A 27,952-nucleotide genomic window follows, 5' to 3' on the forward strand; every position below is an offset into this window, starting at 1 on the left:
CGATGAGCCGGGGCGAACCTTTATCTCCAAGGCAGCAGTGGCTGAGCCAGAGGTGACGAACATGCTGCGCCAAGCTCACCTACTGGGGTTAATCAAGTTCAACATGACGGGCAACCACTGACAGAGAGGCAGGGGCGCTGCACGCACGCCCTTGAAATGGCGACACACCTGCCTGGCGACAACCTCGACCTCCATCGGTTGAAGCGGGTGCTGTCGCAAATCAACATCCTCATCTTTCTCGGCCGCGGCCGTCCGAAAGGCTGCCAGAATCGCTGGAACCGCGGTCATCGAGGCTGCGGCGTTGTCGGAAAGAGAGAGAGCAGAGAGAGAGGAGGAGAAGAGAGAAGAGAGAGAAGTGAATTGGTTTGGAGAGAAGAGAGAAGAAGAGAAGAGAGAAGAGAGAGAAGAGAGAAGAGAGAGAAGAGAGAGAAGAGAGAAGAGAGAAGAGAGAAGAGAGAAGAGAGAGAAGAGAGAAGAGAGAGAAGAGAGAAGAGAGAGAGAAGAGAGTGAAGAGAGTAGAGAGAGAAGAGAGAGAAGAGAGAGAAGAGAGAGAAGAGAGAAGAGAGAAGAGACAACACGAAGCAAAGACTTAAAAAAAAAAACGGTCAAGGCCTCACACGTTGTCTTTCAGTCTGCGTTGATCATTTTCCGGCTCTTTCGGGCGACTATTGCATTTCTCGCTCTTATTGGCGTGATCTGCCTTCCTTTTGCGTTCTTCTGAGCCCATCCTGTTCTTGTTGTTGGACGACAAGGGTATTGATCACCATGGATTCAGACGCCGACTTTCCCTTGGGCACCAAGGTGCTCGCCAAGTACTCGGGCAAGCACTATCCTGCAGTGGTATGTTCCCGCTGCATTGCTGCCCGTCTCATGGCATCTGGCTGCATTCGTCCACTCAGCTCATGACCCGTGTGCCCCGGGGGATCATTGCACAAACAGGTGGTGCGGCCCAACGCGACGCAAAGCCGCGTCGATCACAAGGAAGGGCAGTTCTTTGTTTTCTACTTTGCCCAACCACCGGCCTGGTCTTATGGCTATCACAACAAGACGGATCTCACGGCCATTGATAGCGATGCTGCCGCCAAGATCATTGCCAAGGTGTGCCGTCCTCCCGGATAGGCGTTTTAGCATCTCTTCTTGCTAATAAAACTAGATCTTGACAATCATCCGTCACCTTTGCTTGACGGCCTGTCACTGAACTGACGACCCAATATCCCGGTCACTGTACAATTTTGTGCGCATAGAGCAAGACCAAGGTCTTTCTCAAGGCCATGAAGGAGCTCAACGACGACAGCAAGCAGCCGCCCGAGTAAGGCACACATAACAAGTCGCATTTGAGCTTGCTGCTTACCAATGGCTTTCGGATGTAGAGCGTGCCTGACCATGCCTTTGGTTTGACGGTCGTCAGAGCTCATCCTTTCACCCTGACGCCTGCTTGTGGATGTAGAATGGCTCCTGATGCCAATGAGGACGCCGAGAGTGAGGAGGAAGAGGAAAGCGAGGAAAGCGAGGAAAGCGAGGAGGAAGAGGAAGCATCGTCAGCCTCAGAGTCCGAGGAAGAGGCGAAGAAACCAAGCAAGAAGGCCCCCACAAAGGCCCCCGCGAAGCGCCCGGCCGCCAGCAAGCCAAAGTCCAAGCCCAACGCCAAGGCTCGTAAAAGTGCCGCGCTTTCAGATAGCGATGATGACGATGATCAAGCTGCCGCGCCGCCCAAACGTGCCAAGGCCAAGGCTGCGCCAAAGTCCTCAGCGAGCAAGGTGTGCATGTCGCCTCACACGCCGCCCAACCTTTGAACCCCATGCCTCACAAGCGCGTGTGTGGCTGCTGGGGCTCGAGGCATCGCAGGCTAAGCGCAGCTCAACCACAGTCGGGTCGGCCAGTATGCTTCTTTCGGACAGCAGTGATGATGAGGCTGTGGTTGGTCTTCTTCTCGAGGCTCTTGCAGGTTCTGCTTGCATGCTCACGTCATTGTCACGTCACCCAAATTTTCCACCATTGCCTTGACCGCCTCCCCCATGATAGAGCAAGCCGAAGACACCCAAAATCCAGGCTCAGCCCAGTATGTTTGCAACCGCTTCGCCCAGCACTTTGGCATGCACAGCACCGTGACGCGACATTCTCATTCATGGCCACGCTGTTTCAGCTCAAAAAACCACCATCATTTCGGCGTTGCCCGAGATCTCATCCAGTGAGGATGAGGTCGAAGACGATGAGCCAAAGTCAAAGCCCTCAAAGCCTTCAAAACCCGCACCGACCAAAGCTGAACCCAAGGCCAAGGCCAAGGCTGAGCCCAAACCCAAGGCCGACGCCAAGCCCAAGAGCAAGGCAGAAAAGCCTGCCAAGCCTGCCTCTAAAGCCAAGACGCCGTGCGTAGCTTTGACGACTTGCTTCTGTTGCACACATCGGCGCATGGCGGCAGCAGGGCGTTCAATCCACATTTGCTCATCTTTTGTTTGCTTCTGACAGCACAAAACCGCCGCGACCTTTGGCCCCTGCTCCTGGTAAGTTTGGGTAACCAGCGGGCTGCCGCTTCGCTTAACGCGCGTGACTTTTGATATGCGCAGGACTCCAGCGAGCCCTTGACCCGATGCATCATGCCGGTTTGCATTGTGGCGTTAGATGTTGAGCATCAAATGAAGGCGTTTGCCAAGGAGCTCATGACATCTCTGCCCAAGGACAGCCCCGTGAGTAGCCGCGCCGGCTTGAGTGGGGGTTTGACTTGATTTGTCGCCCTCTCATTTGACCGGGCTACACCGGTTAGAACATTCCGGGGGCATTGGCAGCCCTGGACAAGTTGGATGCTCTGAATTGCAAGGCTTCAACCTTGATGCAGCAGGCTGATATCATCAAGGTCGTCAAACAGGTCAGCTGACAACAGTGCCGTGCTACCTTGCTCCATGCAAGCGTTGCTTCATCGTGGCGGCTCTCCCTGCGTTCATGACATTAGGTGGGCAAACACTCGAATGAAAAGGTGTCCGCTAAAGCCAAAGCGCTCTGCCACAAGTGGAAGGACATGGCTGCCAAATCTCTGCAGGCCGCCTCAGCTTCGGCCTCGAATGGCTCGGTGCCACCAAAGTCGGCTGGTGCAGCCGATCCGCCTAAATCAGCACCCGCAAAGCCCAATGAAGTTCCACAGGCGTCAGGGCCATCAGAGCCCCCCAAATCGGCGCCTCCAAAGGCGGCCGACGCTTCGGCTTCTTCCGAAGGCGCTGGTGCTTCGGCTTCTTCCAAGCCAACCGATACTGACGCAGCACCCTCTCCCAAGCCGACTGACGACCTTCCGTCTGACACGGCCGAAGTGCCAAAAAGCGAAACGACGGCAACACCAACGACCTCGGCTTAGTCTTAATGACACTTTTTCAGCAATTAACTGGTGCCAAAGTGAATTTTCACTCGGTCGGGTGTCGTGTGGGCATGCCGGGGGACGCGCGTGTATGTGTGTGTGTGTATGTGGGATATGCGAATTGTCACATGCTGCCCTTGTGTTCATCCCACCCAACTTTGTCCTTCTGAGCATTTTTGCGAGGCCTGCAGCTCTGATCTGATGCTCCGCGACACCAAAACTTGTTTTATCACATGAATTTACGTTTCAGTCAAAGCCATACCCACCTTGCGCCGATTGTTGTCGTAACAGTCGCTTCTCCTCCTCTACATAGCTCTTGCCACCTACAGGTGATGTGAACCATGACGAATTGATGAGTGATAATTGACATCCACACAAGCCTTAAAAGTGCTGGCAGAGCTCGAGAAACCCAAACACCCCCAACGGATGAACTGGTGCGTGCAAAGTGCGTGCGAAACGTACGGCTCGTTTGACCCAAATCTCGCTTGCGCTTTTCCTTGCTATTGAAGTTGGATGCCTTTCGGGAGGAATCGTGTCCGGCTTTGTCTTCGCTGTCATCGTCTTTGACCATGTAGGCTCGATACTCCTCGTCCTCAGGCTCCACCTTGTGATACTGGTAGGTCGAGCTCATGGCTTGTGCTGCTGCCGTGATCTCATTGACTAGGCCGCTGTTCTTGGCCGCCATGGCCTGTGCTCGCTCTGCCTGGCACCCCCCCAAAAGCACCACGAGTCGACACACGATGAGAACTGCCGTCAGATAAATCTCAGGCCCTTTGGAATCTCCTTGCATTGTCTGCGCGTGAACGACCAACCTTTTCTTGAACTCGCTTGGCTGAGGGTGCACGCTTGACAAACACCTTGGCCTTGGGCTCAATGCGGGTGTCAAAGGTCTCGACATGCCGCCCCGCGTAGAGGCCACGCGTGTCCAGGTAGGAGGGGCCGGATTGCCTGCCAGCCAAGAGTTCGTCCACGCCGGGCAGTGCAGGTGCTGGCTCGCCGTCGTCTCCACGCTTGGCACGCTTGCCCTCACCCTCACCGTTTCCCGCGCTGTCCTCGTCGTCGCTGTCTTTGGGTTTTACACCCAATCATGCACACAAACATGTGCGATTATCATTTTCAGGGCGCTGTGATGAGAGAAGCCTCGAGGGCACCTCCTTTGAGCAAGAGAACGGCCAGCAAGGTGCTTACCAGAAAGGTCTACATTGTCCACATTACCAAAAAAGCCCAAGCCAAGGTCTCCTCCTTCTTCCTCTTCCTCCTCCTCCTCCTCCTCCACCTCCACATGATCCACCGCCTTTGCCGCCGCCATTGACCGGGTCGCCATCCTGATCAGTGTGTGTGTCTCTGTATCTGTGTCTCTGTGTGTGTGTGTACAGAAATGAAAATCCGCGCAAACGTTGTCAGATAAAATGAGGTATTGTCAGATAAAATGAGGTATTGTCAGATAAAATGAGGTATTGTCAGATAAAAGTGGCTCTTTACCTCCAGTCTGGAACAAGTGCAGTTTGAGTCCCTCCTCTCTCCTTGTGAAGCTGCTGCTGGTGGTGCTGAAGCTGGTGGTGCTGGTGCTGGTGCATCTCGGCCGTTGCCTCTGTTCGCAGTTCACGCAAACTCGGGCTGTGCCGTTGTTACACACCCGCATTTTGATCGTGTCCCATTCATTGCCTGGTTCGGCTTGTGATTGTGACCAAGGCTTGTTTTATTCCTTCTGGATTGAAATTGGAACGGGCTTGATCGCTCATCGCTGAGCGCTACGACCAGCCTGCCTTCCGACGCGGGGCACCATGGGCTGAACACCTTGCACAGGACGCTGCCGATTGATCTAGGTGCTTGAGCGTCGCCTGTGCGCCTTGATCTGACTGCCTGCTTGCCTTGTTCACGCTGTACACCGAGCAAACTTGGGTACCAGTACAGTCGTCGTCATGGCGCTAGAAGCGCGAGATGGGGGCCTACAAGTCCTGGCCCCACCTCGCAGCAACTGGTTTCGCCAATCCGAGGCCAGTGACATTGTTGCGGTCGATACCGACGGCACTTTGCACGTGGCATGCTTGCGCGGCCCTCACTTGCTCTGGACCCGAAACACTGGGTTTTCGAAATCGGTTGGTGACCAGCTACCCTGCACTGACTTTGTCGATTGCTTCCGTGCAGACTCACCTTGTCATCTCCATCACTTTATCAGGTGGCTCAAGTGGCTAGCTTTGATCAACAACTCTGGCTCATTGATAAGCAAGGCCAAATGTGGGTCAAAGTGCGCCCGGGGCTTCCAGTTACAAAGGTGGCTCGACCGCTAGTACGTTTCCACCCGTCATCATGCACTTCCTGTACCCAGCTTGATTCGCCTTCTTATGACCTGCACGCTCTGCTCTTGGTCAGTCGGTTCAAGTCATTCGCCGCAACTACGAGTTTCAATACTGGCGTGGGCGATGGAATCGCTCGCGCTTCTTTGATGAGGCCCGCCGCGAACTTTCTCGAGAGCAAGCCTTTGAGGACATTGACATCACTCGGTGGACCTCCCGCCCCTGGCATTTGGCCGATGGTGCGTGCGTCGCGAACAGGTGCACATGTCTCTCGATTGCCTTTGGTCAGCATACTTATTGTCGGCGTGCGTGCGATGCCGCACACACGTTTGAACGTAGACGTGCCATCTGATGCCGATGGCTGGACCTATGGTACCAGTGCAGTTGGCGCGCTGAGTGCCTCGGCAGGCCGGTAATGCAAAAACTCCTTGCTTCTTGACTTGTTCGTGCTGCACAAGGCAATGAGCAAAGAGGCTCACACCACCAATGCGGTCCCTGCCCTCGTTGCTAGATTTGATACTGTGCGGCGACGGTGCTGGGTGACAACACGGCAGGTGACCGATCGACAAGCCTACTTTGCTCGTGTAGCTGCTACGTTTGACCCAGCTGATGTCGCCATTGCCAAAAACACTGTCTGTGTTCTGGGACGTGATTGGACGGTGCGTCGTCCATTGCTTGCGCCTCTTGCCGAATCAAATTACTTTTGGGGCTTTTGATTGGATGTGCAGTCTTTTTGTCACGCTTATCACCTTGCCCACACTTTGCGTTCGTGGTGACGATCCCTAGGTCTACGTGCGCTGGGGCATCAGCGATGTAGAGCCCGAAGGCCGCGAATGGATTCCACTCACCGAACTTCCCAAGGTAGCGGTGGAGCCTTACCTGGGTCCAGGGCGAATTTCGGCTTCGGTTGACGGGAAATTGGCCATAGCTGCTCCGGACGGAACCGTGTATGTGACGCGCCTTCCCGAACTTCGCCGCACAGTGGCCTTGACGCCCGGCTCGATGCATGTCGAGAACGGCCATCTCCGAGAGCTACTGGGTGACCGAGCTTCCCGCTATGACGTTGTGTGGACTCAAGTACCTTCGGATGTACCGATGCGCTCAGTTGTCTGCAGTTGCAACCTGCTTGTTGGGCTCGGTGTGGATGGTATCGTGTATGCGGCGTCGGATGCTCTGCGACAGCAGTGGGACCCCGCTTTTACGCCCAGCCTGCTGTGGAACCCCTTGGCTGACCCACGCCGAGACGTCAGCACCAACTGGGGTCTGATTGAGCAAGAAGCAGCTCACAATGCGCTTTCTGAAAGCGTTTACTCCACTTCTGGCGGTCCTGATGACGATGGCGCCTCTGTCTCGTTGCATCCAGACGAGCAAGGGCTTCAGGAAGGGCCAAGTAGAGAGGATCAATCCTCACCCTCTGCTGATGACCCCTTTGAGCCATCCCACTCTGCCCTATCTGCACCCGAAGGCGACATCACCACACCGGCCGTGTACAACCTCCGCAACTACCTCTATCGCGCTCACCTTCGCGCCGATCAAGACGGGCAATTTGAGCAGGCTCTTGTGCAAGAGCCCGAGCGAGACGAGACCCCACTCACGGGCCTGTCTCTCAGTCAGCACACGAAACGCGGGTTCTTGGTTGCAATCACGGCGGCCGGACGCATATATGGGCGTTTTGGAACAGATGCGCATGCCATGGGCAACGTCTGGGTACAGCTGCAACCAGACTCTTCGCATGGTACACCTATCCGCTTTCGAAGTCTAGACTTGGGAAACATTGGTGCGATCGATGACCGGGTTTTGCCTGTACGCTTCGAGCCGACGTGGCGGGAGAGCATCATCAGCCAGGTAAGTTGTGCCTTAGCATCTTGGCATGGGATTGGTGAGCTTCGTGGCTTGCGAGGTTGCATGGCAGGTTGACAGTGGGGCAAGGGGGAAGGCAAGGTACCTCCTCGCCAGTGGTGCGAAACTTTGTAGTTTGGGAGTAAATGGGCCATTTGACGGGCACCCGCCTCATGATCGCTTGTTCACGCACTGTCATAGCTGCGTCTCTCAGCCGTGCCTCGCCAAGTGCAGCCCAACACACGACTGCAATATGTCCCACTCGTGCTGACGGACACCTCCACTGCGCTGCGGACCAATGTCACGCTCATTCGGCACGGCTTGACTCAGCGACGCATCATTGCAGCTGATGTGACAAGTGGTCGTTTGACCATTCTCGTGCCTGCTGTGGGGGGCGAGCCCGAGCGCGTGCAAACCGCCATCTCCTTTGACCACATTACCGAAGTGACGGTCGGTTCAGCCCCGCTTCAGCTGGCCGGCACTTCCAGCAGCAGCTCGGACCAGCGCAATCATGCGCATCTCCACATTTTAACCCAGGATGAAGACTACTCAACACTGGAGATTCAATTCTTTGAGGTCCGGGAGATGCGTGCTTGGCGCATTTTCTTATTTCGCTTCTGTGCTACCTTGCAACGCTCGGTACAAGACCAGGAGGCGCATCGCATGGCCCGGCGCCTGCGACGCTCGTTCAGCCGCCATTTGCGCCATCCCGCACGAGCCGCTCAAACCAATTTGGAGCGCTGGTTTTCGGTCGTGGATGAGGACACTGCCCCGCTACGCCCTGCGCCCGCACTGCCTGCCTGTATTTGGGCCATTGACATCTCACAACGCGTGTGGGTGGCCAACCTTGAGGAGCGACCGGGCCACGTCCGTGATCACTTACAGTTTCACGTGCTCGATGGCCCGCTCCCAACCGAGCCACAGGGACGTCGACCGGTCAATCTGCTGCACATCAGTGCAGGGCCCCAGGGCTTGGTGTGTGTCACCACCGACAAGGGTCAGGTGTACGTCCTCGTGCGTGAACATGCGCCCCAGGAAGCTGCCCACCCATTTGCTGCCGACATGAGCCTGAAGAGTTGTGGTTGGGTTCAGATCCCCAAGCATCAGCGCTTTCTGCGTGGCGGTGATGAGCTGCGCATCATTCAAGCCGTTCTGGCTCCGCACGGGTGCTGGTGCCTCACAAACGCGGGCACGGTACTGGTGCGAACTAATGTTGGGTGGGACTCTCCCACTGGTCGGGCGTGGATTACGATTGAGTGCGACGCCCGTATCATGGGCATCTCATACGGCTGTGGCGTCATAATGGCCGTCACTACCAAGGGGCGTGTGTATACACGGGCCGGATTTTCACATAGACATCGCTACGGCACGTTTTGGGAGGATCAGAGTACGGCCATCGCCACTGGCGTCATTGGAACCATGCGCCCGGATCCCCTCTTCCGGAAAGATCGCCACGAAGCAGCCGTGCGGGCTCGGCACGTTGCCCAGGAGCACGAACGTCAACTTCGCTCCGCGCAGCGCCAAGATCGCCGTCGCCGTAGTCGCTCCAGTACCATCACCAACCTGGAAGAATGCCTGCAAGAGGACAACAACAGCATGTTGATGCAGATAGCTCATGGCAAGGGTGCGGTGACCACTTTGTTCAAATCGGTCAAGGAGAATGGCAACCCGGACGAGCTGGCAACGGCTGTGCGCTACGGCCAGCGCGACATTTACGGTGCCATCTTCTGGGCGACTCCAAAAGTTGAGAGCTTTCTCGAAGTGCACCAGGTAGGCTGAACTGCCTTTGCCCACACACATGTCTGCACCAGTGCCGGTTGCGTGCTTTTTTTTTTTTTTTTTTTTTTTTTTTTTTTTTGTTTTTTTGTTTTTGTCTGTGCGGTGCAACATGTACCTGCGTAGAGCCTTGTCAGGTAGGCCGTGTCTCATTTGTTAAAGTCATCGGCTGGTGCTGTACAACAATCGTAGCTATCTATTGATGATGCCGATACGCTCTGGGTGGTCAGCTTAAGAGGAGACCTGTACAAGTCCCGGTACGTTGTGATCCGCCCGTAAAGCTGTGCCCGGATCGAATCTTGAGCCCGACCCAGAGGTTGGCCTTTGTCTAGCTCGTGAGTGCGAAACAAGAGCAGACACAGAAGCAACTGCTCACGCTTTTGTCCAATGATGTACCTGGTCCACAGAGAGGCAAAGGATACATCTGCGGCACAAAGCCCTAAAAGCATTGTGCTGGGCAACACCCAGCTCGACTTGCAGACCTGCCAAGATGCAGCATCCGACGAGCCCCTCCATTTCCTTTGGGTGGATGCATCAGCAGCCGTTTCGAGTTTGCGTTCGGTCAATGATGCCATCGCCTCGCTAAACCTGCAAGCACGGCACTCGCGCATGGGCCTGCGAACGCTGCGCCGTCTGCAGCGTGTGCAAAGGATTGTCGCTGACTATATCGAACGCTCACCACTCAAGTGGAGCAATGCTTGCAGCAGCATTTACATTCGTGACTACGGTTGGCGTGTTGATAACCCTTTCCCCTTATTCTCGGCCGGCTTTTTTCCACAGAGTATCGGGTGCTCATCATTTGCCGTTCTGCATGCTTGCACCCGCATACAGTGGCAGTGCGATGCTTGGACGGAATCTGGAGGCGCGGGCGCGTGGGTAGTGTCAAGTGGGATGAAGGTTTTCATGAGGACGGAGCGGTCACCAGTGCGACCGTCAAGACACCCTTCTTTCTGGTCACGCTGATCATTTCGCCCGAGCATCTCCACGTGGATTCGTAAGAGCACTTTGCTTTTTACTCCTCTTTTTTTTTTTTTTTTTTTTTTTTTTTTTTTTTTTTTTTTTTTTTTTTTTTTTTTTTTTCCCCTTGGCTCCAGGTGATCTCATGATGGTGCGTGTATGCCCTCTTGACAGATCACGAATTTTGCCTTTCCGGCCGTTATCAGCCTCGATTTTGGACAACGAGGCCATTGTGGTTCCAGGGCAGATCGTACTCGCCCACGAGGTTGTATTGGCACCGCTTCAAGGGCTAGGCAAGCAGCGATCTCGCCGCGGCGGTGCCAGTGGTCCCCAGTACTCGTGTGGCATGGAGCGTGGCTATGTCTTGAGCCGCGTGCTTGGTGTGCGCGACGAACCTGGGTCAGACGGGGGTTGTTATGTGCGTTTGGAGGCTGTCTATGCTGACCAGGAAGTACGGTGCCCCGAAGAGGCTGACATTAAGGATTTGCTTTACGTGCCAGCAACTCTAGAAGCAACCGTTCTGGCAAGTCTCCGCACCACCGTTCCGGCTCGTCCCGTGCCCAAGCCAACACTGTAGGCTAGACATGAAATTGATTCCGTGTGCCTTGTCCCGCCAGCTTAACGGTGGCATGACTTTGATGGCGCGTCGCCCACGGGCGTGTCAGCCCAAATAGTGCTACTCTAACAATCATACCGCACAAGAAGCAACTCGTCAAGAAAGGGCTCCACCTCAAAAACTCAAAAACACACACAAAATAAACTCGTTCATCGGATTCTAATTTTGTCATTTTGTGTTGTGTACAACTTCGAGCGTCAGGTCTGGAGATGGACGATCAACTGGACGTACCCCGCCTGGTGGCGCTGGTGAAACAGGCTGCCGAGACAGAGAGTGGCGTGCTCTATTGGATGACGGAGCACATGTTTCTCTCAGGTCTCTACTTTGGTAAATGCGCCCTGGCGGCAGCCGGGCAGGATGACCACCTCGCAGCACAAAAAGTGCGCATTCATGCCTGCCGTCGCGACGATGGTGGTACGATTGGGGCCGCCCCGTCATCGACTGCCTGTGCTGTACACCGTGACAAGCCTTGGCTCTTCTTGTCCAATGATCGACGTCTGATTCCATTCTTTTCCTCTTTTTTCTTGGGCAGGCTATGCTGGCAATGAGGTGTATCCATCGCACCTTCTTTATACCTACAGCGCTGTACAGCTGGCCATTTTATACAACCAGCCAGAACTGCTCGACGCCGACGCACGTAGGTAGCTACCGATGTCCAGGCCAATGGCTTGAGAGTCTTCTCTCCTTTTTTTTTTCTTTGTTTCTTTGACGCTCAACGATGCGCCTCTCCACCCCGTGCCTGTGACGGTAGTTGAAGCATTTGTCTGGTCTCGCCTCCTGCCTTCGGGCGCTTACTACGGCAACGATCCCAGTGATACTGATACAAGGTCGGATCCCGGCAATCATGCAGACGTCGCTTACCAGGACCAGATGCAAGCACTCGGCCCAACCCCTCTAACCACACATGCCAATCATTCTTAGGTTTAGCTATTGTGCCTTGGCCACCTTGGCACTTGTGGACAAGTTGCAGCCGGAAGCCATCAATGTGCGCCAGGCAGGCGAATTCGTTCTGGCGTGCCAAAACGACGACGGCGGTTTTGGCTTGCGCCCTGGCTGCGAATCCCACGCCGGCCAGACGTTCTGCTGTGTGGCCGCCCTGCAACTGTGTGGGCTCCTCGAAAAGGCCAACCATGACACCCTCAAGGGATTTCTGCTGCGACGTCAACAAGCCGATGGCGGGTTCAATGGTCGTCCAGAAAAGGTTAGCCGGCTCTCACTTGCTTCACTAGCATGGTACAAATGCTGTCTCGCAATTCTTCTGACTTGGAAGAGGCATGGGCCGCCCTTCATCTCCATTTTAGGCATCCGATGGCTGTTACGCATGGTGGGTGCTTGCCACTATGGCCATTTTAGGGTGCGTCCTGCCTGCGCTCTGAAAATTTTTGTCTGGTTTGCAACGCGGGCTCGAGATTTTGCACAACGCCGTCTTGGTCGTACCGCGACTCGTGTGTGCCTCATTGTCACGTGTCGGTTGGCCAACACTACATGCTAGTCCAAGCGTGCTGGGTGCGATTGACAAGGCAGCTGCAATCAAGGCCCTTTTTCGATTACAAACGCCGGCAGGCGGCTTTAGCCCCCGTCCAGATGAATCTCCGGTACGCGCTACGTGCTTGTATTGCCCAGGGCTATAAGGTAGCCCCGCATTTGCTCTGCGCTTTGTCGTGTGGGTTTTGCGCTGTGACACAAGGTACTTGGCTTGCATAGGACCTGTTCCACACGCACTTTGCCATTGCGGCCCTGGGCGTCTTGGGACACGAGTCCGTAGCGCCAATGGATCCGTGTTTCTGTGTTCCACGGACCGCATTGCAGCGCTACCGCCGATCTCTTGATCAGACACAAGCAACCACCACAGACGCATCATAGATCTAGTCTGTCGACCCAGTCTATTCTTTTCCATCATCAGCCATCTGAGCCACAACTAGGGTGCAGTGCACCGGTCACGGATGATGTGCAAAGCGTGTGCTTTGGCACGGTCTTCCACTTGCTGCCAGATGGCCTTCAACTTGGCATCGTCGCCATCTGAGACGCGTTGGGGTGCCCATGGCGCCCAGCTTTTGCGCGACACTGAGGAGCTGAATGCCCACATGGCCGATCGCAGTTGGGCCTGGTCCAGTCCTAATGATTTCAGGATTGCATCACAAAAGGCTGTGTGAGAGTGTACACACGCGCGTTGTACGCGCAATTGAGCCGTCGATTTTACATCTCCGTCCGTTCACCGACCGGGAAAGTCTCTGGCCAGCAGCTCGAGAATGTTGGAACAATGAAAATCAACAGCACTAGTCTCCCAGTCTTGCGGCTTCAGGGCTGGTACCGATCTAACACATGGGCGAAAGGAAGCACCAAAAACCCCCAAGGATGAACCCTTGGGGCTTGTCTTTCACACCACAACTCAAATAGACTCACGCAAAGGCAATGGGGTTGGTGGTGCAGTGCATGGCCGTCGCGGCTGAATGATCAGTCTTGAAGCGTTCGAGCCATAATTGAGCGGCTCGAGTGAGCATTCTGAGCGAAAAGAATTTTCCAAATAAAGTGAAAAAAAGCGAAATATCAAGGCGACCTGTTGGTGCTACATGAAGATGATCGGTACCACCAAACGATGCCTTCGTACCCCATGTCGCCCTTCATACCCCCATGTGCACGGCGTAGGAGCAAGGCAAACAAGACGTTCTTTTGCTTCGCATCAGAAAGTTTGGCCTACACAAGCGTGGTGGCCCAAACCAGAGCACGGTCGGGTCAGCAAGTACCATCTAATTGAATGACAGCACATTTGTGCGTAGCAAGGGATGGACCGACAGCTCACTTTAACAATATGACGGCCGTTGAACTTTTCGTCGACTTCTCCCCATGTGACGGCGCCATCCTTGAAGGGCGAGGCAGCGACGGCGTGCACGACGCCAAGGAGGAAGGCCGTATCGGCATCAGAGAGCCGGTAGCTCTTGCTCAAGGCAACCATGTACCAAACGAGAGCCGGAAGGCACTCTAACAGTTGTCCGTCTTCAATCATGATGACGGGCAGCCGTCGAAGCACCTTGATTGGGTCAAACAGAAGCAGCTCGCGGGCGCTGCAAACGGCCAGTTCAGCCCGACAGCGCCGCACGCATTTCTTCAACAGGGTGTGGCCCAGGCGCGCGCGCGCGCGCAAACGATGTGATGCCGTGAATGCAGACGAAAGGCCCGGATCAACGTCATGGAATTCCACCAGGTCATCGGATACGCACCTGTAGATGACTTTGAAGCAGCTGGGCATCACGATACTGCGGCTTGTTCTCACTCCATCGATAGGTAGGCTTGGCGGCAGCTGCGCCGACTTCGCCCAACCGAGCCTGGCCAAAAGTTGACGGGTAAGTGTTGGCGGGGCCTTGAGCTGAGCGCCAGAAAGGATGTGCTTTTCACGTTTATCACGAGTCCATACCTGCTTGCCTTCCCAAGTAAAGGTATGCTGCAAGGCTTGAAACCCCGGCGGCGCTTCGCGCTCAAAAGTGGCATGCGTGGGCAGGCCAGCCGTGCGGTGCAGAACAAAATATCCAGGGACCGTGGTATCCTCACCTCCAAAGAAAGCATGAAGGTTACCACTGCCTCCACGAGAAGAGCCACGAGATGAAACGGCCGCAGGGGGCTTGTCTTTGCTCTTGGACTTGACTTTGGGAGCTGATATCGCTGCGGGTGATTCTTCTTGGGTCTGACTCGCCTCGGTTGGAGGGTTTGGCTTCTCGCGCTTGGCTGGCGGAGTCACACCGCCCGGCACGGGACCAGGCATAGGTATCTTTGTGGTCGATGAAGGGGTCTCTGCCGGAGGACAGCCGGCTTCAATGTGTGCATCAACCTGATCGAGGGGCATCTCGGCAGCACAGATTGGGCAGGCCACGTGACCTGGTGAGTCCAGCGACAGGTCATCGGGTCGCGCTAGCCGCAGCAGCTGACGGAGCTTGCTGTGGCAGCTCGATGGAAAGTCAGCTTGAAAGCGCTCAAATAGCGCACGACTGGAGGATGATGCTTCCGCCATGACCAATCATTCCCAGCCAGCTAAGCCTCCCCCCTCGTCACGTATCGCTGTCCTTGACGAGACAGCAAAATTCTATTCTTGCAACGGCTAAAACTGCTTTTAACACACACACACACACACACACACACACACACACACACACACACACACACACACACACACACACACACACACACACACACACACACACACACACACTTACTTTGCATTCGCACTCTATCAAGTTTTGAGGTATGCTTGCAGCATGACGACGCGTGTGTGGCGGCCAGGCGTGGCAGAGCTGCTGCCAGATGCGGCTGCTGACCTCCGCCGAACCAAGCGGGCCAAGCTATTGTGCGATCTGTGCGGGCATGAATGTGGCAATCCGGGTGCACTGGCTCGTCACCAGCAGCAACGTCACCCCACCTCTGCCTCCCGCGACAACAAAACATTGGCCCACTGTGCTTCGCCGGAAGAGGGGGGGTTGGTCAACCGATACTGCTGCCCCGCACCCCAGTGCCCTCGCACTCATGCGACTCGGGCTTTTTCCTCTTTGGCTCTTTTGCGCCAACATTACCGGCACTGTCACATCGGGCGAAACTTTTCGTGCCCCCAATGTCAAAACAGTCTACCAACCTTGGCGGCACTGCGCCGCCACCAGCAAGACTGCGGCCAAACCTACCACTGTCATTGCCGTTCAACTCCTTTCCCAACTTGGGACAGCCTGGCAGCCCATGCCCGCCGATCTGGTCACCCGATTGCCGAGGAGCAGCGGCAGCGGCGTGCCCGTGCACGCGCTCGGTCCACTGCAAAAGCACCCCAGGCATCGTCTGCTGCGGCAGGGTGCACCACGGGTCACACCCAAGAGACTGGCGCAGCCACTGTATCAAGCAACTGCAGCAGAGTGCCGCAGGACACATTGTTCGACAGCAAAGAACAGCCAGTTGCGCGCGTGACGCGGGGCATCGGCCCTGCCGAGCCCTTGTTTCCGCTGCTTTCAGATGTGCATGAGCACGCGGGGCTGTTGGGGGGTTCCCGTAGCCCAGCACAGGACCGCAAGGACCAGGGCACTGATACATTAACGGAAGACTGGAGTTGGTTGGATATGCATACCATTGGTTGTCAAACAACTGACGACCCCGTTAGTGCTGCCGATCTGTTGGCGCTGCCGCTGCTTCAGGCGTCCACGGGTGCACAAACATCGGAGCATGACTTTGTTGCCCTGTGGACAGAGCTCAACTATCCAGATGCAGAGGGTGTGTCCATGCGCACAATCGGTACCGACGCAGCTGCTCCAAGCTGCTTCGCCCCAGACTGGACCTTGGCGACGCCCACCTTGGACAGTCGCACCATGCAAACTCAAACAACGCAGGTCGCTGAAACAGCTTCCCAAACTCCACGCTGGCTAGCCCATGGCAAAACATATTACGATGGTGGCTGTCAAACCTAGACCTTCCACAGCCCACGACCAGGCATCATGCCCACCACTCACTCGCCCTGCCATTTCCGTTTTCCCGTCCCCCATTTGAGGTGGATCAATTCAATTTCAGAGAGTATAACTTTATTTTGTTAATTCTCTCTTTCTCCAAATCACACACACACACACACACTCTCTCTCTCTCTCTCTCTCTCTCGCTCTCTCTTGCTGTTTTTATTTTTTCAAGTCCTGTGGCTGGTGGCGCATTGAAACGGCATCGCCACCATGGCAGACATCCTTGCTTGCATGATTTTGGGTTGGTAACGTTGGATATGATTCGTCTGCCACGTTGACCTTGGGGTGCTTCTCTCGCTGTTGGGCTCTTCGGTCTCATGAGATCCGCACGCCGTGCGCCGTATGCGTGCAGAGCGTGACGATGCGCAACATTGGCAAACCGCCTGGGTCTATCCCGAGGCTAGCGCAGCACAGCGCGACCTGGTGTTGCAGCAGGCACCTGCCTCCTCCACTGACCAAGCAGTATGTTTTTGACCGTTTTGGACTGTTTGACCTGATGTCTTCTTCGCAGCTGCCAACGCCAGCTCCCCCCTCTCACAATACAGTGGTTCGCTTGCAACTCAGCGGGTCGTGCGAACAGCCACGTACAGCCTCTATCTCAAGACATATGCCTTTGAGGACGTTGCTCGACTACAGGTCTGTCCACGCCCAAACAGCCAAACCGCGCAAAAACAGAAAACTTTTTTTGCTGGTGCAGCTCTCCCGTCTCCCATCGTAAACCTGCGCGTCTCATCAGCAACTACCCCTGATTGTCTGCGCTTGTATTGCTTGCAAAGTTGGATGTCTTTACCGTTGCCCTGATCACAAAGGTGTGTCACTTGCCAGTACCAAACGATGCATGGCAAAATCCGGCCCTGTGTCGTCCCGTTTTTCCCCTCACCCATGACGAGTCCCCACCCCTGCCATCGTGTACATCTCTCATGCAAGCCTGTTGCCCAAAAACAGGACTTCTATCCGGACAAATATGCTGCTTTGCTTGATCTACTAGCAGAACAGTATTGCACTGATGCCGATGCAACCGCACCGCTGAATCTGCTCCTGGCATGTGCCGTCCGTGGCCGCTTCAAGCGCCAGTGGGTCCCGGCGACCATGCCCGGCCTCGAGGCACAGCCCCCGTCGGGCTTGAAAGGTTGGTCACCAATACATATTTTTCTTCATGATGCTTGAGTGTCGCTATCACGTGGCAATCCGGTGTCATCGCGGGTCTCGGTGTCTCGTTGCTTAGAATTGTGGGGCAACTGTGGAATGGAGACGATCTTGGCCTACGTCGCAGTCCTGCTGCAGCGCCGCGTCGCTGTCATCGCTGAGAGTCCCTCTGCGGTACTGAGTGCCGTGACAGCCATTGCTCAACTGACACCTCCCACATCCCGACTGGCTGATGTGTACCCCAACCTGCCGCTGGTAAGCTAGCGCTGAGGACAAGGGGAAGTTGCAAGACCATTTTGAGACAAAAGAATGATCAGGGAGAATCATTCTAAAGTGACGCGGCTGATGGCATGCCACACTCTCATGGTTCGGTGTGGCTTGTTCGATGCAGGAGGAACTGAGCACGCTCAACACGCCATCGTATATTGTTGGTTCCACTGATGCTGCGCTCGCCGAGCGCGAATCAGCCTATGACGTTCTGGTCAACAGTAGGTCCCGCTCCTGCTTTCACAAGTCGTTTATGTCGTAAATCATTGGCATCCCTCTATTATCAGTTTTGGTGGTATCGAGTCATTGTGTGAGAGAAGCATCCCCTGTGATGAAGCGCCTTGCTCAGTCTCTCGTGGTTCTGGTTAGTGCCCGCGGGCGTTGTGCAAGTTGCCGCGCCATCGGAGAGTGACTTTGCACTCGGTCGCCTGCACCGCGACATTGCCGAGGCTGTTCTGGAGGTGGCTGGCAAGACAGAAGCAAGCGACGAAGATGTGGCACAGGTGCTGTCTCAACTTGCTAGCTTTGACATAGTCTGACTTTGCGCAATGCGGGAACGTCTCCAAGGCCTAGCGAGATGAATTCCTTATAATCGCTGTGCTTGGGACTAGGTCCTCAAGGAGCGGACAGCCAATGTTGTGGACAAGCTGCGGGACCTGGCGGATGAGCACGGCAAATTGTCGGCCGAGACTATCACGGTGGGTGTCTGGCTTCAGAAAAGGGCAGAGAGTGGGCCACATAGCCACGTGCGATGATGGGGCACATGCGTGTCGTCATTCTCACCCACAAAGTGATCTTGGTTGATGTTGGACTGACATACAGGGCCGGAAGATGGCGGCGTCGACCCAGCGCTTCCTCCTGAATTTGGCTGCGGCTATGAACATGCTCCAAGAGTAGATGGGAAAGTGGGCGTAGCTTGGTCACACAGTAGGTCTGAATTGCCCACGAGCCCGTGACGTTGGCATTGAGCTAAGCATTGGATGCAAACTGGAAAATTGAGTACCGGGCTGGACGTGCTGCTTGAACAACGCCTGGCTACTCTTGGGGCGTCACCGCCTCGTCGGAAACTAAGGAATTCAGATACATGTATCGCGAAAACCAAACGGAGAGCTGACGGAACCAAACATATTGGCTAGCATGGGCGCGCATGGCAGCCTGCGGACAAAAAATGATGTGAAAACGGGTGTTTGAGGCACAGTAGCGATTGTCACGTCTGGAACGGCCCAGAAGCACGCTACTAGAAAGAAAAGGTAGCACGCATACAAACCCGAATGGTCACCCGCTGTGCTTCTGTCGTCATGACTGTTGAGGGACTGGAGGGGAGCGCAAAGCAAGGATGAAATCAACATGAAAAAAATGGCGGCATGTGGCTCCTGATATCAGCCGAGGCAGGGCGCGCTGACATTGGATCCAAGATGGCTGTCCAAGGAAGGTCCATGATGCCAAAGTATTTACGCCACATGCCAACGCTCAATAGGGTGCGGAGGTGTGTTTTCACGACCAAGCAAGCTTGTCTAACAGTACCATGTCACAAGGTGAAATGTCCAAGCCCCAGAGCTCTCGAGCAAGGATCGTGGACAACCTGATCAAAGCAGCTGATGATATTTGCATTCATACGCACCGCGTGCCTCGCCATGTTGCACGGTGGTTGGGGTGCCACGAGGCGCCAGCCGAGTCAAATGTTACCACCTAAATATTCACCCACCGCCGCGCACATAGAATCGTACGTCCGGGTCTCTAATAAGATGCTTACTAGGCAAGCCAGGTAGTCAAGCGCCCAAGCACACCTCGTCAATGTCCCAGCGGGCAATGTATTGCTGCACAAGGTCGGCCACATCAGCCGCACGCCACTCCTGATCGAAACCATCTTGAAGTCGTCTGGTTTCGGCCCGAGCACGAACCGGAATCAGTGATATGCAGAGCAAAGGTTGGGCTGCAACCAGCACAGTAAGAGCACTGCTTACGCATCATCGAGTACCGCCAGCCGATCGGCATCTCCGCCCAGAATGCCAAAAGCTTGGCGCAGCTCTGCGGTGCGCTGCTTGCCCAAGCCATCCGCGTTGCCTGCCAAGTTTCATCTGGTGTGAGCCAAGCCATCTTGGTGGGGCACTGAACCATTGCAGATGGCCACCGAGTCTAAGGTAGCAAGCCCAGCGTACGTCCTTACCCGTCGACAAGCAAAGCAGGTAGACGCAGTGGTTGCGCATAACATTAAGCAGGCTGGGTCCAAAGAACATGCACTCATCATCCGGGTGTGCTGCGAGCATGCACGTGTGATCAGAGGCGTGCATCCCTCTCGAGAACGATGGACCCACAGACCAGTAGCACAAACAGACCAGTCACAAAGAGGACACGCTTATGAGATTGCGAAGCAGCCTCGCGGCCTTCTCCAGCCTCAGGGCTGGTCCCACTCCCCGTTGCTGTGTCGGGACCGAGTGCAGCGCCTTGCTCAGGGTCAACTCGGGATAGTCGAGCAAAGGCCACGTTGAGCAGAATCACCAACAGCCCAAGCACAACTTTAGGCCACACCGAATCGCGCAACAACAGTGTAAAGAACATCTCCTCCCCCTCGATCCCCTGGCCTCCCGCCTCCTGGCCCCAATTCGCCCCATCCCCCGCCATTGGCGCTGCCATTGTGCAGTTCCAACTCCAATTCCAACAACATGAAAAACAGAAAAAAAAACTTCTTTCTGTGTGTGTGTGTGTGTGTGTGTGTGTGTGTGTGTGTGTGTGTGTGTGTGTGTGTGTGTGTGTGTGTGTGTGTGTGTGTGTGTGTGTGTGTGTGTGTGTGTGTGTGTGTGTGTGTGTGTGTGTGTGTGTGTGTGTGTGCGTATGTGTGTGTGTGTGTGTGTGTCGTATGTGTGTGTGTGTGTTCGGCGCCAGTTTGTCGACTCGTTGCGTCTCACGTCATCGGACGCGGTGAGGTCTCTGCTCACAGCTGTGCGTGCAGATCCACCTATGCCACCAATTTGACCTCTTGCCACCCAGCGAGTACTGTTAATACACTGGCAGGCGTCTGTTGCAGGCGTGGTGGCTGCTGCCGCCGTCTCATCCTTGAGTAAAGTTGCGTCATCTTGAGCGCGTGAGGAGGCGACCTTTGCAGCGAGCTTTCGACGGCTGGACCTGCCCATCGGGGCCAAAGTTCTGCCGCCTTTCGCGCCGGTGGGCAAGTGTGCTCTGAAAATTACGGTCTGGCCTCATGCACCCTGAGCATGGCCTCCCAGGTGCGCTTGTCGTGGCCCACTGGTTGAGTGATCGCTCAGCCAAGCTCAACGGCTCCATGTCTGCTTGTTTGAACATGACATGGCGGCAGGACCCCTTGCAACAACTGCCCTCCATCAAGGCGCAAAGCTTCTCGCAGTTTCTGCAGATTCGGGTACGCCGTGGCTCATTCGGGACCTTCCCTACCTGGCATCATATTTGTCGTATGGACAACAGCCCAGAGTTCATTACCTCTTCCCCTTGCCCGCAGCCTAGCTTCCCACCCTCGTTCTCCCTCAAGCGCGACGCGGACCCACAGGGTAAGTGCTGGCTCTGGATAACCAGCATGCCTTCAAGGGGCATGGGCACATTTTTCCTCCTCCTCCTCCTCCTCCTTGCTCATGTTGGCGATCGCCTGTTCGATCGATCGTGTCATGCATTCCACATAGAGATCAAGATCTCAACGCAAAGCATTTTAGCGCGAGAGTTGGAGAAGCGACGACGCCAGCGTGACCAAGAGGAGCGCGAGCACCTGACCAAAGTATGTTGGCGCCAAGCAGCTATGCATCAACTCAACTTGCCGGTTTTTTTCAGCGCCTTCCCAACCATTCGGCTCCGGTGGATCATGTCTCGATGCATTCATGTTCTCGCCCATGACACGTGCAGCAAGCGTCACTGGCCAAACGCAAGGCTGCCGAAGCCAAGCAAGCCAGCAAACAGGCCAAGCGCAGCAGTTCGGTTTCTTCTGGCTTTCGACGATGATCACCGCTCTTCCAATTCTTACTCAGGGAGGCCAAAATATGAAAGTGACAGCTTAAATGTCTATTGAATTGACAAAGCTTCGCTGGACTTGCTTGAACATTTGATTATCAGGAGAGAAAAGAACATAGATGACCCGAGCAAACCCTTCCTGCCCAATTAGCAAAGGTCTTGAATATAAACAGAAAACCCTCGCGGGGATGCATCAGCAGACCAATTTGATCAACAGCCAGAGCAACAGCAAGGCCAATGCAGACCAACATCCATAGTCAAACGCATCTGGCGCTGGGGCACTAGCTTTAGCGGGCTGATTGTTGCCTGGCGCCTTGACGGTATGGAAAAAGAAATTGCGCATATCCTCGACAAGTACCTAGGAGCGCGGGACGATGAGTGGTGCGTATGCATCCCATGACCATGTCCAAAACTAGCGAGTGAACTGTTCAAGAGGCAGCAAGCTTACATCTGGTTGCTCAAGGGCGGCGAAATGTCCCCCGGCCTTGAATTCGTGCCATTGTACAATGTTAAAGGTCAGCTGGGCAGCTGCCCGGGGCACTCGAATAATTTCTTTTGGGAAATCAGCCACAGCCGTAGGCACGCGGCAGTAATCTTTGGCAAGCTTGAGGCTTTTGCCTGAGGCCACGCCCAAGCTTTCGTAGTCTGTGCCCGCGTCAGTGGCCAGTGAGCAAAACACAGTGAGCCATTGTATCGCTCTGGTGGGTGGGTACAGGGTTGCCACGATGCCAAGCATCACCTACATAGGCGCATGGCACCAGTGATGTTGTTGTTGATCCAATAGAGCATGATGTTGGTTATGAGGGTGGTTTTGTCAAACGTGGCAAACACGTCGCCGTCACAATCGCTCCACCTACACCATGCCGGTCCATTGCGATGTTATCAGCAAGCTTGATGACTTTGCACACAAAAACAGGCATATGGGCATTGAAGCGTACGTATAAAACTTTTCCAAAAACCAGGCGGCCAACCCGGCAGGCGAGTCAGAGAGCGCCACGCCGAGGGACTCGGGTTTGGTTGCTGCGGTTCAGTGCGCGGTGGGAAGTTGTCCACGGGCAAGTCATGAACCCGGGTGCCAAATGCCCAGTGGTACGATGTTCGCGCGCGGCCCAAACGCCTACCCTGAATCATCTGGTAAGCCGTCTCTGCTTTGGCAAAAGCGCGCGTCGCCGCCAATTTGTCAGCATCGTTTCGGGAGAGCAGAAGGGGGGTCAGGATCAAAGTGCCAAAGTAGCGGAGTATTGTCCACAGGTTGCGTGGACTGTTGAGTGGCGGGGCCACGGCCGTGCAGAAATTGATGTGCAAGGCTTTGCAATGCTCCGGGTGGCGTACCCCGATGGCCCGCCCGACGATGCCGCCCCAATCACCTACGGAGCCCGAACAAGGTCATTGTTAGGTATTCATTTGAATGATCTTGAAAAGACAGCAGGGTAAGCGTGGGATACAATTCATCAAGCGATCGAGGCAATCACGCGTGACAAAAGCTGTGGGGAGAGTGGGTAGCGGATGTAACAAACCGCCTTGGACAAAGTACTGATCATAGCCAAGCTTGGCCATGAGATCGTCCATCATGTCCGCCACAACCTCGGCGTTGAGGCCCTCCTCGCGCGGCGTATCACTGAATCCATAGCCGGGTAAGCTAGGGATCACAACGTGAAAGCTCTCCGCCTAAGCAAGCAGAGTGAAGAGGCTAAGGGTGGGTGTGTGGATGAGCAATTTGATGAGGGATCGTTGGAGGCTGGCACACCTTGTTGTTGATCAGCTTCGGGATGAGGTTGAGAAATTCAACCACGCTGCCCGGCCAACCGTGCAAAAGCAGCAAGGGTTGAGCCTCGGTGTGGGTTGAGCGCTAGATGCGTGCAGCGCAGTGCGATCAACATGAGCTTGGCTGCATTAGCTGACAGCGCCCACTAGCAGTGCTTGGGCCGAGGGTGCGCGAATCACGACACACCTCGTGGATAAAGTGTATGTTCAGGGTTTCATCAACGTCGGGACGCAATAAAGCGCCACGAAAGTGAGAAAAGGAGTTGAGAAACTCCTCCTGAGCACGCCAGTTGTACTCCTCCCGCCAAAAGCTACCGCCGAGTTTGAGCCAACCAAATCAAACAAAAACAACGACAGGGGGCCCAAGAGTGAAGCTATACTAGCGCGCATGGCCTACCGCAGCAGATCCTCAAGCTCCTCTTCGCGGCAGCCTTGCTGCCAGGGCGGGCAGGCTTGGCGCTGAAACTTGCGCCGATTCTGGAGGCGAGCCTGGACATCCTTGAGGACATCATCATCGATGGACACGACGTATGGATTGGCAAAGTCACTCGCCATGGCTGCGTGAATTGGCTGCTGGTCTCGACCAAACACCACTGCACTTTGACAAAAATCGGCGTGCACATTTGCTGAGCAGAGCCCCCAGCCCTTGCACTGGAGCATGCCATCGTCAACCTTTGGTGCCGGATGACGCCACTCACCTGTCAAGCAGATTCAAAACCAGATCTTTGATGATTGATTGATGGCGTGGTCGGCTGCCTGCGGCGTTGATCAACATCAAGCATCCAAACGCCAGCAAGATGAGACCACGATCACCGCCCCGCCTTGCCCACCCCACTACAACCGCCCTTCTCCTGTTTGCCAGCACCAAACCCACCGACTGCCGTTTGCCTTTGCCTTTGTTTGTGTTTCACTTGACAGAAAAAAATAGAGACAGAGACAGAGACAGAGACAGAGACAGAGACAGAGACAGAGACAGAGACGGAGACAGAGTCAGAGACAGACAGAGAGAGACAGAGAGAGAAAGAGAGAGACACAGAGAGAGAGAGAGAAAGAGACAGAGAGACAGAGAGACAGAGAGAGAGACAGACAGACAGACAGACAGACAGACAGACAGACAGACAGAGACAGAGAGAGAGAAAAAAAAAAAAAATCATCAACAACGCAACAACTCTTTACTGTTGAACTGTGCATCATCATCATATTACTGTTCAGTCTGATGTTGATGACACACGGAGAAAGTGGGAGAGCTGGGTTTGAGAGTGGTGATGGAAACAGGGTTGGAGGCAGCGGGTTGCAGAAGACAAGAGATGAAGGGATGAAGGGATGGAGATGGAGGTAATCGCGCACGCACGCACGCACCCATACACAGTGAGTGGGATTGGATGAGCTCAAAGCAGACCCGACTCGGAATGGGCTTCAATTTTGTACAAAACGACACTGCCAACATCTGCCCACCCATTGAGGGTAGTCGGTGCTCTAGTGGCGTCTTTTGGACGCTCAGCGTCAATTGCCCAACTTGTAGTCGAATGGCAGCTGTCCAGTGTTGCTTAAAAAGGGGGGGGGGGCTACAAATGACAAACCATTCAGCAAAGGAATTTCGTCTCCATCCCCGCTGCTCAGTGTACTTGTGTCATGTGCGGGGATGGGTTGGTCAGAGGCAAGTTAACCTTGATATCAAATCGTTCCTCGAGAAAGGTCATCATGGCAGTGGCACTAGGCAAGCGACCAAACTCCTGACGATCAGCCCGCCCCATGATAGGCTCAAGCATAAAATTGAGGTGGTGTTGCAGCAGGCTCGTGTGGAGCCCAGTGCAGAGCGCCTCGCCCAGAAAGTCGCCAATCACCTCGCGCGAAACGTAGCGGCCACCCTCGAACAGACCAGGATTCGCCAACAAGCCTCGCGCGGCCATGATACCATCACAGCCTGTTTCATTCCAAACACGATCTGCGTCCTTGAGCGTAAAAATGTCACCGTTGGCCACCACGGGCACACTCACGGAGTCCTTGACCAGTTTGAGCATGTCGTAGTGCACGGGCTGGTGTCGCTCGGCGGGGGTGCGTCCGTGTACACTAATCCAAGCAGCGCCCATGGCCTCGGCGCGACGCACCAGCTCGACCGTCTCGGCAGCCGTGTCTCGAATGCGGACTTTGACAGAAACTGGATGGTGGGGCACAGCTGCGCGTGCGTGGCGCACCAGATCCACCATTGCATCCGGATTCAACGTCAAGGCACACCCAAGACCATCTTGTATGGCCCACCGCTGCGGGCAACCACAGTTGAGACAAAAGGCATCAGCATAGGGTGCCATCAGTTCAACGGCATGCGCCAGCACGGGTCCATTGTTTGCCGCAAACTGGGCCACCAAGGGCCGGTCATCCTCGGCCGTGTGAAAGTCGGCCTCGCGCGCCCACTGAGACTTTGTGAATGAGTCAGCCACGATCATGGGCGTGTAGGCCAAATCAATGCCGTGCTTGCGAACCGTGCGCCTAAAGGCCAATCTCGAGTATCGTACCATGGGCGCAGACACACGCAAATAGCGCTTCTCATCGCGCGCTGCCACAAACAAGGCCATCACATCGCAACGCGGTTCAACCTCCGCCATGATGATGGCGGCCCCGAGGTTTCAAACGGGCGCTCGCTCAGTCGCTCTCGCCACGCGGCACTCTCGATCACGACGACGAAAACGCCATTTGTCAGACAATAATATTTGTTGGTGTGGACTGTTTTTGCTTTAGTTTTGCTGACATTATGGCTGTTTTGCTGACAATTTTCTAAGACCCCACCCCCTGACTCGTTTGCGGCAGCATCAAGGCTGAGAAGCTCGTGGGTGAGCTCATCGCTGCGATCCGCTCAATCGCGAATTGGGTTGACGAACCCACGCCCGCGTCCATAAGGTTTCTTGCGCGGCTGTGCCCTCGATTGAGCGACTTTTTATTTGAAAATGCGAGTCTGTCCCGTGCTCTACACTTTTTTGTGTGTTCTCGTTACATCATCTCTCGCGGCTTTGTAGATCTTCTGGCCACGGGGCAGGAAACAGGTCTGGTTGCGCTCCCCGAGGCTGGGGCAGACACTGCGGCGACGCCTTTGCCGCCTCACCAGTCCCTTGGACTTACCATTCGTGTGCACGAACCCGTCTATGACTGGCCATTGAGTATGGAGTGTCACTCGCCAATCGACGATCGAGCACGATCGCCTCGCATGTGTTTTACAACAAAGCACCTCCCGACGAGGGAAATAGCAGGCGCAGAATCAATTGCCACCACATGCCTCGGCACATTATTGCCCGGCTCCTTCAACTGCTAGCATCCCAGACTCAGCGTCATTGATTCAATGGCATCGGGTCGGCGACAGGTCTGACATTAACATCCGCGAGTGTAAACTTGTGACTTTGTTAAGCCCTGTCCACCAGCTGTCGACCACAATGGACATGTCGAGTGGGGAGCGGGGGGGGACTGGCTACGCTTTGCATGACCAAGTGGGCTCAATTCACAAACATGTCAAAATCCAAGGAAGTCATATGAGCGACGCAGGACCGAAAGGATTGCGCAAGTTGTAGACGGTGTGTGTGCTCTCCCAGAACAAGGTGGTCCATTCACAGGTGTGCTTGACGTAAGAGCATAAAACATTGACCGCACACGCCGCACACGCTGCTTGTTGGGTCTTCAAGAAGAGGTCGTTTTCCCACCAATCCCGAAAACTTAACATCGGATGTCTAAAGTTTCACTCATTCACATGTCAGACAAAAATAGAGCAATCGCTTAGGGAACAGCATACACGTGCAATCAATCGTTAGGGGGTTTTTCCAGGTTCCAAAACCGAGTGAGACGGTTGAGACATCAGTGTCCCAAGTCGTTGGCGTTTGTTTGTTGTTGATGCCAAGCAATAATTGGAGAGGGAGGGTGGTTTTTGGCTGACTCACGTGCGTGTCCGGATGACTGCCTGCTCACATTGGGTTAGTCAGGAAGGAGTGTAAGCGCCGCCACTCCTTGACAATCCTCTCAGCTTTGATCGGCTTGGCTCGCGGCTGCTCGCGGCTGCCGCGGGCTGTGGCGGCACATCATCGTCTCCACCAAAATTGTTCATCATGAGCTAAGCAGCACATAAATTTTTTATCACTCTCCTCTTTCGCACGCTTTTCAACGCGCAGAAAACCCGTCAACTGCTGGGAAACAACGATGCATCGTTCTGTGCACATGCTCAAGAGTCGGGACACGATTGACATGTGAGTTTGCAAAATGACAACACAAGACAAAACACGTGTGTTACCCTTTTCCCCTTTGTGCAGTGGGCTCCCTACCAACGTCATCAGACTGCCGCTACCCCATTGGTATCGAAAAACATTTGAGGAGGGGGGGGGGGCATCCCATATTGTCCCCCTAACCATCACCACTGCATCACCATTACTGCAAGGTTGCGACACATGACCCCCACACACCCATCAGTCCGCCTTTCTAAAACCCACAGGCACACACTTCCCCGACTTTTCAGGCCCTCCCTCTT

At 55.0% G+C, this 27,952-nt stretch overlaps 8 protein-coding genes across 8 annotated transcripts; 4 read left to right on the forward strand and 4 right to left on the reverse strand.

Annotated features, from left to right (window-relative positions):
- Window positions 1-765: 765 nt before the first annotated feature.
- Window positions 766-3,595, forward strand: MONBRDRAFT_31517 (uncharacterized protein; the record flags this gene model as incomplete). Its single annotated transcript, XM_001743659.1, has 10 exons — window positions 766-840; window positions 940-1,098; window positions 1,245-1,309; window positions 1,448-1,757; window positions 2,023-2,059; window positions 2,144-2,366; window positions 2,423-2,501; window positions 2,565-2,684; window positions 2,762-2,863; window positions 2,948-3,595. 10 exons carry the CDS (start codon window positions 766-768, stop codon window positions 3,341-3,343), a joined length of 1,566 nt encoding a protein of 521 aa, XP_001743711.1. The 3' UTR covers window positions 3,344-3,595.
- On the reverse strand, window positions 3,590-4,667 carry MONBRDRAFT_6388 (uncharacterized protein; the record flags this gene model as incomplete). Its single annotated transcript, XM_001743900.1, has 4 exons — window positions 3,590-3,666; window positions 3,806-4,046; window positions 4,156-4,409; window positions 4,532-4,667. The coding sequence occupies 4 exons, from the start codon at window positions 4,665-4,667 to the stop codon at window positions 3,590-3,592; spliced, it is 708 nt and encodes a 235-aa protein (XP_001743952.1).
- Window positions 4,668-11,112: 6,445 nt separating this feature from the next.
- MONBRDRAFT_20037 (uncharacterized protein) lies at window positions 11,113-13,026 on the forward strand. The gene is made up of 7 exons (XM_001743660.1): window positions 11,113-11,242; window positions 11,361-11,465; window positions 11,580-11,655; window positions 11,750-12,029; window positions 12,130-12,182; window positions 12,321-12,423; window positions 12,533-13,026. The coding sequence occupies exons 1-7, from the start codon at window positions 11,119-11,121 to the stop codon at window positions 12,689-12,691; spliced, it is 900 nt and encodes a 299-aa protein (XP_001743712.1). The 5' UTR covers window positions 11,113-11,118; the 3' UTR covers window positions 12,692-13,026.
- A 482-nt stretch (window positions 13,027-13,508) lies between these two features.
- Window positions 13,509-14,907, reverse strand: MONBRDRAFT_36198 (uncharacterized protein; the record flags this gene model as incomplete). Its single annotated transcript, XM_001743901.1, has 1 exon — window positions 13,509-14,907. Exon 1 carries the CDS (start codon window positions 14,829-14,831, stop codon window positions 13,509-13,511), a length of 1,323 nt encoding a protein of 440 aa, XP_001743953.1. The 5' UTR covers window positions 14,832-14,907.
- Window positions 14,908-16,644: 1,737 nt separating this feature from the next.
- MONBRDRAFT_23538 (uncharacterized protein) lies at window positions 16,645-18,612 on the forward strand (the record flags this gene model as incomplete). Its single annotated transcript, XM_001743661.1, has 8 exons — window positions 16,645-16,764; window positions 16,867-16,938; window positions 17,128-17,431; window positions 17,528-17,703; window positions 17,840-17,936; window positions 18,085-18,218; window positions 18,327-18,413; window positions 18,538-18,612. 8 exons carry the CDS (start codon window positions 16,645-16,647, stop codon window positions 18,610-18,612), a joined length of 1,065 nt encoding a protein of 354 aa, XP_001743713.1.
- A 1,766-nt stretch (window positions 18,613-20,378) lies between these two features.
- On the forward strand, window positions 20,379-21,678 carry MONBRDRAFT_23539 (uncharacterized protein; the record flags this gene model as incomplete). The annotated part of the gene is made up of 5 exons (XM_001743662.1): window positions 20,379-20,570; window positions 21,029-21,091; window positions 21,188-21,236; window positions 21,366-21,457; window positions 21,583-21,678. The coding sequence occupies 5 exons, from the start codon at window positions 20,379-20,381 to the stop codon at window positions 21,676-21,678; spliced, it is 492 nt and encodes a 163-aa protein (XP_001743714.1).
- A 421-nt stretch (window positions 21,679-22,099) lies between these two features.
- MONBRDRAFT_15084 (uncharacterized protein) lies at window positions 22,100-24,006 on the reverse strand (the record flags this gene model as incomplete). The annotated part of the gene is made up of 8 exons (XM_001743902.1): window positions 22,100-22,332; window positions 22,431-22,534; window positions 22,602-22,707; window positions 22,809-23,054; window positions 23,205-23,355; window positions 23,435-23,536; window positions 23,639-23,762; window positions 23,849-24,006. The coding sequence occupies 8 exons, from the start codon at window positions 24,004-24,006 to the stop codon at window positions 22,100-22,102; spliced, it is 1,224 nt and encodes a 407-aa protein (XP_001743954.1).
- Window positions 24,007-25,067: 1,061 nt separating this feature from the next.
- MONBRDRAFT_31519 (uncharacterized protein) lies at window positions 25,068-26,111 on the reverse strand (the record flags this gene model as incomplete). The annotated part of the gene is made up of 1 exon (XM_001743903.1): window positions 25,068-26,111. Exon 1 carries the CDS (start codon window positions 26,052-26,054, stop codon window positions 25,068-25,070), a length of 987 nt encoding a protein of 328 aa, XP_001743955.1. The 5' UTR covers window positions 26,055-26,111.
- Between the last annotated feature and the right edge of the window lie 1,841 nt (window positions 26,112-27,952).

Source organism: Monosiga brevicollis, genomic scaffold, assembly GCF_000002865.3.
Source record: "Monosiga brevicollis MX1 MONBRscaffold_4 genomic scaffold, whole genome shotgun sequence".
Lineage (NCBI taxonomy): Eukaryota > Choanoflagellata > Craspedida > Salpingoecidae > Monosiga > Monosiga brevicollis.